Raw genomic sequence first — 9,868 nt, 5'->3', positions numbered from 1 at the left:
AAAACTAGAAGAACACTGTGTATACCATTCGTCACTCGCGTCCATTTGTGAAAGAAAAGGTTATAGAAATAGACAAAGGAAAAGAGAGGTCGAGGGTCAATGGAGAGTTAGCAACGAAACACAGAAAGAAATAAATCTTTAGGGTTTTATCTCTTTCTTATAAAGATTTTATAAAGGTTCCTCAAAAATGCTTCTCGACTTGAACTATTAGATTATAATGATGCAAATGTGAGCTTGGCTGTGAATTGTTAAATGGTTAGAAAAAGTAAAAGATAAATAAAAGGTGGTATACCTATGATGATTATACACACATGTCACCAATGAAAAACCAACAACGATAACTGATATGACGGACATTTAATTGGTAGAGTTAATGTTTTTACTTAAGAAAGCACAGTTTTCTGTGTAATTCCTTAAGGGGAGAGTATGACTAATCCTTACTAGTCTTAAGCTCGAACGAGTTTTCAAAACTCGTCCGAGAAATACTACGTGAACATGTTAGATTAGATCACGTTGGTTTGGGACATACTAAATGATGTTATACCGAACGTGTTTAATTTCGGTCAATCCCAGATTCCTTTACTTGAGTAAATAATGAGCATTATAGCTAGTTATTTTTTAAGGTATTAAGAACATGAGACGAAAGTTTAGTAGGTATTAAGAACCAACTTGAACATACAAGAAAAAATAAGGTAAATTAAGAAAAGCGGGGAAGTAAGTCGGACGAGGTAGCATGTAGTATCTTCTTGTGATCCAGGAAGTTGGTTGGATGATTGAAGGTTAGATATCCATCTTCTTTTAGCTACATCATTGCTCCTTCGGCTCTAAGAAGAGCCTTAGAAAGGGAATCAGCAATGAGCGCATTGAACTTGCGGGTGTGGAAAAGGGCGGTCTTCCTTGCTTTAAAACGCTCATCCTCTCTCGCCCGATAAGTTGTCAACGTCGATCGAGCGGTCATTGTTTCCATTTGAGCAGTCAATAAATTGGTGAGTAAGGAATCTTGCTTAGTCTTTTGGGTTAGCAACTCAGCTTCCTTGGTAGCTAGGTCGGTTGCGTGAGTAGACTTCAATTCATGAAGTTGAGCGCATAACCGCTCATTCTCGATAATATGCTCGCCCAACTGCATTTTTATGTTTTCTCAAAAGTTTGTTTCTAATTGATGTTGATCCTTAAGAGTTTCTGAGGTGGTCTTCCATTGCATCACTTTCTCATGTTCAACTTTAGCTAGCTCTTGAACTTCTTTTAGTTGAGCAGATAGTTCTTTGATTCACTCAGAGTTTTGCATACAAATTGTTGTGGAGGTTTACTATTTTAACAACTCATTTTCTTTGCCAAATCATACAATTATTTAGTGACGCTCGTACTAATTACCAGTGCTAAAAAATAAATATAGATTACGAGTCTCAAAAAGTGGATAAAAATAATTGACTAACACTACAACAAAAATGGCCTACGACAATATCCGTTGTTGTAGGGTCAAAAAATCATTGTAACTGACAGTGTTGTAAAATGTATTGCCTTACAACAACGATTTTGAATCCATTGTCTTTGTAGACATTCGACAACAGTTTTTATCCGTTGTTGTTTATATGCTCAATTTTTTTTTACCCTATACGACAACGTTTTAAAACCGTTATGATAGATAATTTCAACAACAGATATAAACCGTTATGATAGACTCTTTTTGAAACAGATATAAATCATTGTGGTAGATAATATTTACTCATTTTGAATTTGACAACAGTTATAAATTGTTGTGGTATATAATTTTAATATATTTTACAACAAATAAAACCGTTGCCTTTTATCACTTTTCACAAAAAAATTCTATTGTGGTTATGTACTTTTTACAATGTTTCTAACCATTGTCCTTAGTGTTCATGTTGTAACATGATAATAACAAACAACCAATTTTTTTTTAATATAAGCAAACCACCAATATAAAACTAGATATTTACTACATTCAATCCAAAATATGCCAGCTAAAATATATAAAATGAGTTATACTCATCAAACTTGGTAGTATCAAACCATAAATCACATGTTTTTCATTACTGTTCTCCATATGGCTTTTACACATTAGCAAGGCAATCTAGAACCTAACAAAGCTCACTTCTTGCATCCAAAATCCCAATCCTCATGAATTGCCCTTGAGTTACGTACCTGCAAGAGAAAAATCAATTAATCGATACTTAAAACTCAAACCATTGATTTAATGCAAACAAAGTCAGGAGAGAAAAATTAAACAAAACTTATAAAAGAAAAATATAAAATATAAGAAAAAAGAGAATTATAATAACTGTATGAATTGTAACTAGAGAATAAATATTTCGCATAGCTCTAATATCTGGACATGAGAGAAGGATTTCCAAGACAACACTTAATGCCGGCAAAATGTAAGAGAAAATCTCTCAGATATATACCTATAAAGTCATGATTAAAATCAACCATCTTTCTTTAATTACATAAAACCAAATGTAGTTAAAAGAGTCTGTATGCCTTAGGCATTTACTAGCCTTTTTAAACATAATTCCAATGGATGGGCAGCTACTCATGACAAGTCGCTCATTTAAACCCTGTTCACAAGGAATGCAAACAAAGACAGTAAAATAAAGATGTTATACATAAATTAATCCTTTATAAATAGAAATATAATAATGTTCTATCATATGAATGAATTGAGCAAAGAAAGAAAAGGAGATAATGTAAAATAATTGCATTATGACTTCTTTGTCAGACTCAGGTATGTAAAACAAATAAATTTCGAGATCTATTTCATAAAAATAATATAATGATGATGTAAATTAACAATACCTTCCAAGGTAATGATGAAGGATGTATTTCCATCCTCGTCTTGTTGAAGGAGCTCTTTTATTTTATCTATGTCTCCCTCTCTTCCTATCACCTCCTCATTCAAATAACAGAGTAGTCATCATGGGTTGGATCCATGGTCCATCATCTCCACCCAGAGGCCTAAAGCAGCCCCTCTATTGACTAGGTAATTCAACATGCAAGCCATCTCTTTGAGCTCTACTACGATGACTTGGCGGCTGCTCATTGAACAATAAATGTAATGGCCATGGCACATTTGATGACAAGACAGGATTACTTCTTTTCACGACACTATTCTTCCTTTAAGGCTTCGTTAATGCAAATTATTTGCTAGTGCATGTTTAATTTCATTTAGTTCAACAAGGAAGGTATAAGACCACAAAATGCCATGACACCTCACTGATATCTTATAAAAGTTATAATAGAGACCAGAAGGTATGAGGCACAAGCTCTGATGTAATAAAGTGATATAAAGAAAATTCTAGAAGAGGAATAACATGAGAAAACTAGGCTGCTTACTAATAATTTAACACATGACAGTTTTCAAGTTGACACAGGTGCAGATAATACCTCAGTCATGTGTTGTGTCTCTTGAATATCTTCAAAGAGGGAGGAATAATAGGCTGGATCATAAACAGAACCTCCCAAAATTTTATCAGCATTGGAGGTCTGCCTAGCTACTTCATTTGTTGGAGGGTTCACAAAGCTATCTCTAACATTATAATCTGCACAGTATGTCGTATTGTCCATTGTTGAAACCCCCAATCTGTACATTTGAACCCATAAAAATGAGGACAAAAACCTCATTGAAAAGCCAATGATTTCCATCAACAATGCAAGTTTGATTGAGAAGACAAATACTAGCCCAAACTTCTGATCGGGATTGAAGTTCCTATAGAATGTAACATTGCACAAAGGAAATAGTGAATGCCCATAACATAATGTATAAAGCATGTGGGTAATAAAAGCTTCAGGAAAATAAATTTAGAACAAATAAATTTGGAAGTCGATCAATAATCCATTATGTAATCATGAAAGATGGTTGAAATGGCAACAACCAAGAATGACAATATATAGTTCAAAATGAATTCATGCATTATAAGCAATAAGAATGATTGGAGATACTTGGTCTTGTCATCATGCTACCTTGAGTTGTAAATCTCATGGTGTGCCATCACATGGTGTCATATGTACATTCAACTCACTCCATCTCACTTGCTAATCAATTGAATGGACAACTGATCAAGAATTATAAGAAACATAATTAAATTCAAGTCACTAAGTGGCATACAGTCCTTTCATGACAATTTGGCTTCTTGGTTTTATCCTAGCTATTTAGGTCTTCCTCTGGTAGACAGAAGCCCTTAAGAAGCAGTTACAAATATGTATTCAAATCAACTGTAACAAGATAATTATTTTCCCTCGTTTAGAGATAATTATTTCTCTTATTTCCCGAAATGTAACAAGATTGGCAATGTCCGTCACTCATATAAGATGTTCTTGCTACCCCAAATCTGGCTGTGAATTGAAACACATCACTGTACTCCCTTTGTTGAAATTTGGAACATTGAAAATGAAATAGGGAAAGAATTTGAACTAAAATTTAACTCACAAATATGCATTCAAACCAACTGATGCCGAGAACGAAAATGGAGGGGAGAGAGATTTGTACAATGTCGATCACGGGACGTCTACCAGGAACTCCACTCTGAAAAACTTCAAAACTGAATGGAGAAGGGGGCTGCAAAAATAAAAATTAAAATGCTAAGCATTACAGCTAAAAATCGTAACTTTAACCTAAAGCCAGAGGATTTCGCCGAAGTACAAGAGAATCAACCCATTCTAGATCAGGGAGGACGACGCTTGAGAAGCAGCAAGATCTCACTACTTTCCCATTCAACAAAAATACTAAAAGCAAACAGAAAAAGACGGAAATCCCAAGCATGAAACTGACTAAAGCAATAAAAAGATTCAGCTCGTCGCAAAGGGCGAAGTAAACCACCTGCAATCAAGAGAAAAAGGCAACGACTTTAGGTTGGAAAGGAGAAAAGGTCGTACCACTTCGGAAGCTACTCCAGCTAATAGCATTGGCGAGAGACGAAGATCGAGCGCGATGCTCTTATCGCATTCCCAAATCGCACCATCGCGAAGATCGAGTGCGAGGCTCTTATCGCATTTCTAAAGCGCTCCATCGCGAAGGCGACGGCGTCGGTTAACTTTCCTGTTTTCTCGCCCTTTTAATTACAAAACAAAGCAGATAAAGGAACGAGCTGAGCGGCGAACAAAAAAAAAATAATGAACGTCAGATTATCACAAGGTTCCACGAGCCAAAGAAGTTGCAATGGAAGGTTAAAGGACTTCATCTAACTCAGAAACTCGCTCATCAGGAAATAAGCGGAAAACACATTGTCTAGGAGGAAGATTCAGCCGAGGTGGCATCCCTTACTATCGCGCGATCGACAAGATGACGTCAAGAGATTGTATGAGGAGAGGGGAAATGTTGGACTTTCGAGTCGCAAAAATCGTTTTTTACATTGCGGAAACCCCGAAGTCCCATACCACCGGATCCGTGCGAAGATTAAAATAACAAAAATTTCATGTACTTGTTTTATAACCTAGATCTACACTAGATCTACATGTTAAGGAGTTTATACCTTGATACGAAGCCCTTTGTTTATCCCGCTCGTCCAAGGTTCGCCGGATCTCAAGGGTGTCAAGTGAACACCCCTCTATGTGGATCCACACGAACAAATAGGCGGAGAAGAAACCTTAGAGTGTGCTAGCACCCTTGAAGGTTTCGGCCAAGGTGGAGGAGAGGGAGAGAAGAAGATGAAGTTACACACAACAAAATGTAACTCCCACAATGAATTAAGTGGTCGACCACTTCAAGGAGGGGTTTTAAACCTCCATGGGATATCAAGAGTCACAACTCTTGATCTCCCTCATTATGTGGCACACACATAAGCCAACCTTGATGATGTGGAACATCATCATTGACCCATCTTTACGCCAACTCACAAATGAGATGGCAATGGTCAAGTCAAACTTGACCTTTCATCTTCCCTTCTCAAGTCAAGTCAAACTTGACCTCTTCTCTCCCATGGTTGATCAAATCTAACCATTTGATTCAAACCAATTTAATTTAATGAATCTACATCCATTGAATTAAATTGACTCAATGAATCCAAATCTAATTAGACTCATTTAACAGATGAACCAAATTGAGTCCAACTCAATTAGCTTAATTAGGATTACTCTTAATCCAATTTGGTCCATCACATGAACCTAATCCTCTTGGTTCATCATATGAACCTAATCTCCATCTAATTGCCCTTTGTGTGTGACCCTATAGGTTCTTGTAACGTTGACAATGCTCCTAAACCCATTTAGAAGCATAAGTAATGAGCAGTATCTAGCAACACATCATTACTACCCAAGTTACAAGAATGTTGAGATCCAACATCACCTTGTGACTACTAATTGTGACTCTTCACAATATATGACAATGTCCTTCTATCCTTGACATCTAGATTGATCAATTTGAGGCATAGACGGTGTCATCATCTGATCAATCTAAATCTTGAACTCCAAGTAGACTCACTATAATCAAATGAACTCAATATCTCATATTGACTCATTTGGGCATGACCATCACTTAGTGGTCTCACTCTATCAAGAATAACAATGTCACTCCCATTATATAGGAGGGATATATCCCATCTATATCACTCACATCCATCTGCATAACTTGTTACATACCCAGTAATCGCCTTTATAGTCCACCCAGTTACGGGTGACGTTTGATGAAGCTAAAGTATGCAACTCCTTATGTAGGGAACCATGGTAACTTCAGGTCCAAGGACTAATAGTCATACTAATAGCCACATGAGAAAGTATATGACACTCATATAACGATCCATGATACTTTCTCATGGCGGGTCATTCAGTATACATTCTCCAATGCATACTCATGTACCAACTTGATATCTCTATATCCATGACTTGTGAGATCAAGTTATCGAGTTGACCTACATGCTAGTCTCGTCGCATTAACATTGTCCCTGAATGTTAATACTTGACTATGAATGATTAAGAGTAGTGTTCTCTATATCATCTCACTATCGATTCAACCAATCGATTGATATAGATAAGAACCTTCTACTCAAGGACGCTATTATATTTAGTTATTTGGCACAAATACAAGTAAGTATAATATCCAAAACAAATGCCTTTATATTCATAGGAATATGATACAATAAGTCCATACAACAATCATCATATAATTGGCTCTAGGGCTCAAACTAACGATATCCCACTAGCACTAGTGCCAATCAATGTAGGCTCTAAGGCCCAATGACCTAGTGTGACCATCATGCTTTCTCTGTGCCAAAGCCTTGGTCAAGGGATTAGCGATGTTAGCCTCTGTGGGTACTTTGCAAATCTTCACATCTCCTCTATCGATGATCTCTCGAATGAGATGAAAGTGTCGTAGTATGTGTTTGGTCCACTGGTGTGAGCGAGGTTCCTTAGCCTGTGCAATTGCTCCATTGTTGTCACAATAGAGCTCTATCGGATCGGCTATGCTAGGAACCACCCCAAGCTCAGTAATGAACTTGCGGATCCAAACTGCCTCCTTTGCTGCTTCTGATGCAGCAATATACTCGGCCTCTGTTGTAGAATCAGCAACTGTGTCCTGCTTCGAACTCTTCCAGCTCACAACACCACCATTCAAGCAAAACATGAACCCAGACTGCGATATATAATCATCCTGGTCAGTTTGGAAGCTGGCATCACTGTAACCCTTTACAGCTAGCTCATCATCGCCTCCATATATCAAGAAATATTTTTTAGTCCTTCTTAACTACTTAAGAATATTCTTGACTGCTATCCAGTGACTTTCACCTGGATCTGGCTGGTATCTGCTCGTTATGCTCAAAGCATACGAAACATCAGGACGAGTACATAGCATGACGTACATGATAGATCCTATGACTGAGGCATAAGACATCATATCCATGCGGTCTCTCTCCTCTCTAGAAGAGGGACTTTGAGTCTTCGAAAGACTCACACCATGTGACATCGGCAGAAATCCCTTCTTAGAGTTCTGCATGGCAAACCGTAGTAATACCTTGTCAATATATGTACTCTGACTTAGGCCAAACAATCTCTTAGATCTATCTCTATAGATCTGTATGCCTAGAATACGGGTTGCTTTACCTAAGTCCTTCATTGAGAAACAATTCTCCAGCCAAGTCTTGATAGACTGTAGTAAAAGAATGTCATTCCCAATAAGTAGTATGTCATCCACATACAATATAAGGAGGACAACTGTGTTCCCTACGACCTTCTTGTAGACACAGGGTTCATCTTTATTGTTGATGAAACTAAACTGTTTGATCGCATCATCGAATCGATGATTCCAGCTCTGAGAAGCTTGCTTTAGTCCATAAATGGACTTATGCAGCTTGCATACTCTGTTAGTATGCTGTGGATCTACAAAACCCTCAGGTTGTGTCATGTACACATCCTCGAGCAGGTTTCCATTCAGAAACGCGGTTTTGACATCCATCTGTCAGATCTCATAATCGTGGTATGCTGCAATAGCAAGCATGATCCGAATGGACTTAAACATCGCTACTGGAGAAAATGTTTCATCATAGTCAATACCATGAATTTTCTTGAAACCTTTAGCTACCAGACGACCCTTATATATAAGTCCATCCATGTCAGTCTTTCTCTTAAAGACCCACTTACACCCAATGGGTTTGACCCCCTCAGGTGGATCAACCAAAGTTCATACTTGTTGGTGTACATGGATTCCATTTCGGATTTCATGGCCTCTAGCTATTTCTCAGAATCTGGTCTCATCACAACTTCCTGATAAGAGGTAGGCTCATTCTCAATGAGCATAGCGTCATCATGGTCAGACAAGAGAAATGAGTATCTTTCAGGCTGACGACATACCCTATCAGACCTGCGAAGAGGTATGTCTACTTGAACTGGTTGTTGTTCCTCAACTCCTTGTGGAACAATCTCATCATCCACAACACTTTGTGGTTCCAGTTCAACTTCCATAAAGACTTCAGTGCTATGGCCCATATCCTGAACTTCTTCAAGATTGAACGTACTCCCACTAGTTTTTCTAGAAACAAAGTTTCTTTCTAGAAAAACCTCAGTCTTAGCCACAACTACTTTGTGTTGACTGGGAATGTAGAAGTAATATCCCTTCATTTCATTGGGATATCCTATAAAATAGCACTTATCGGATTTGGGTCCCAGTTTGTCTGAGACTTAACATCGAACGTAAGCCTCACAACCCCAAATCCTCATAAAAGACACCTGCGCATCTCTTCCAGTCCATATCCTATATGATGTCTTTATCACAGCTTTGGATGAAACACGGTTGAGTATGAAGGCTGCTGTGTCCAGAGCATAGCCCCAAAATGAGATAGGAAGATCGGTATGACTCATCATAGACCGTACCATATCTAATAGGGTACGATTTCTCCTTTCGGATACACCATTCCACTGTGGTGTTCCAGGAAGAGTGAGTTGGAATAGAATCCCACACTCAGCTAGATAGTCACGAAACTCATGGCTAAGGTATTCACCACCTCGATCTGATCGAAGTATCTTAATACTCTTGCTAAGCTAGTTTTGTACTTTATTCTTGAATTCTTTGAACTTTTCAAAGGATTTTGACTTATGTGTCATTAAATACACATAACCATATCTACTGAAGTCATCAGTAAAGGTAATGAAGTATCTATAACCACTTCTGGCAGCGACATTGAAAGGGCCACATACATCACTATGTATAAGTCCTAACAAGTCAGTCGCTCTTTTGCTGTGTCTACTAAAGGGAGTCTTAGTCATCTTGCCTAGTAGACATAACTCGCATGTCTCATATGATTCAAAATCAAATGAGTCCAGCAAACCATCTTTATGGAGCTGAGATAAGCGTTTGTCATTTATATGACCTAAGCGACAATGCCAGAAATATGTTTGGTTCATTTCATTTGATTTGAACCTCTTG

General features: G+C 37.7%; 1 protein-coding gene across 6 annotated transcripts; it reads right to left on the bottom strand.

Moving 5' to 3' along the window:
- Positions 1 to 1,965: 1,965 nt before the first annotated feature.
- Positions 1,966 to 5,216, bottom strand: LOC122045292. 6 transcript variants are annotated; one of them, XR_006129963.1, is made up of 4 exons: positions 4,891 to 5,216; positions 4,445 to 4,573; positions 3,403 to 3,724; positions 1,966 to 2,163 (listed from the first exon to the last, which is right to left on the bottom strand). XR_006129963.1 is itself a non-coding variant. In XM_042605445.1 (3 exons), the coding sequence occupies exons 1-3, from the start codon at positions 4,918 to 4,920 to the stop codon at positions 3,551 to 3,553; spliced, it is 273 nt and encodes a 90-aa protein (XP_042461379.1). In that variant the 5' UTR covers positions 4,921 to 5,216; the 3' UTR covers positions 2,184 to 3,550. The 6 variants fall into 6 exon arrangements, 2 of the variants coding, with proteins under 2 accessions (XP_042461379.1, XP_042461378.1); XR_006129964.1 differs by lacking the exon at positions 1,966 to 2,163 and adding an exon at positions 2,190 to 3,050; XR_006129965.1 differs by lacking the exon at positions 1,966 to 2,163 and adding an exon at positions 2,200 to 2,576.
- Between the last annotated feature and the right edge of the window lie 4,652 nt (positions 5,217 to 9,868).

The sequence above is a fragment of the Zingiber officinale genome, chromosome 2B, assembly GCF_018446385.1.
Source record: "Zingiber officinale cultivar Zhangliang chromosome 2B, Zo_v1.1, whole genome shotgun sequence".
Classification (NCBI taxonomy): domain Eukaryota; kingdom Viridiplantae; phylum Streptophyta; class Magnoliopsida; order Zingiberales; family Zingiberaceae; genus Zingiber; species Zingiber officinale.
Note: the sequence above shows the minus strand (reverse complement) of the source record. Positions and strands in the feature narration are given on the sequence as shown.

Coding starts and splice junctions, on each gene's coding strand:
- LOC122045292 (XM_042605444.1), bottom strand. CDS start 4,920: ATGCTATTAGCTGGAGTAGCTTCCGAAGTG. Junction 4,574..4,890: donor CTGGAGTAGCTTCCGAAGTG/GTACGACCTTTT, acceptor TTATTTTTGCAG/CCCCCTTCTCCATTCAGTTT. Junction 3,725..4,444: donor GTTGGTTTGAATGCATATTT/GTGAGTTAAATT, acceptor TACATTCTATAG/GAACTTCAATCCCGATCAGA.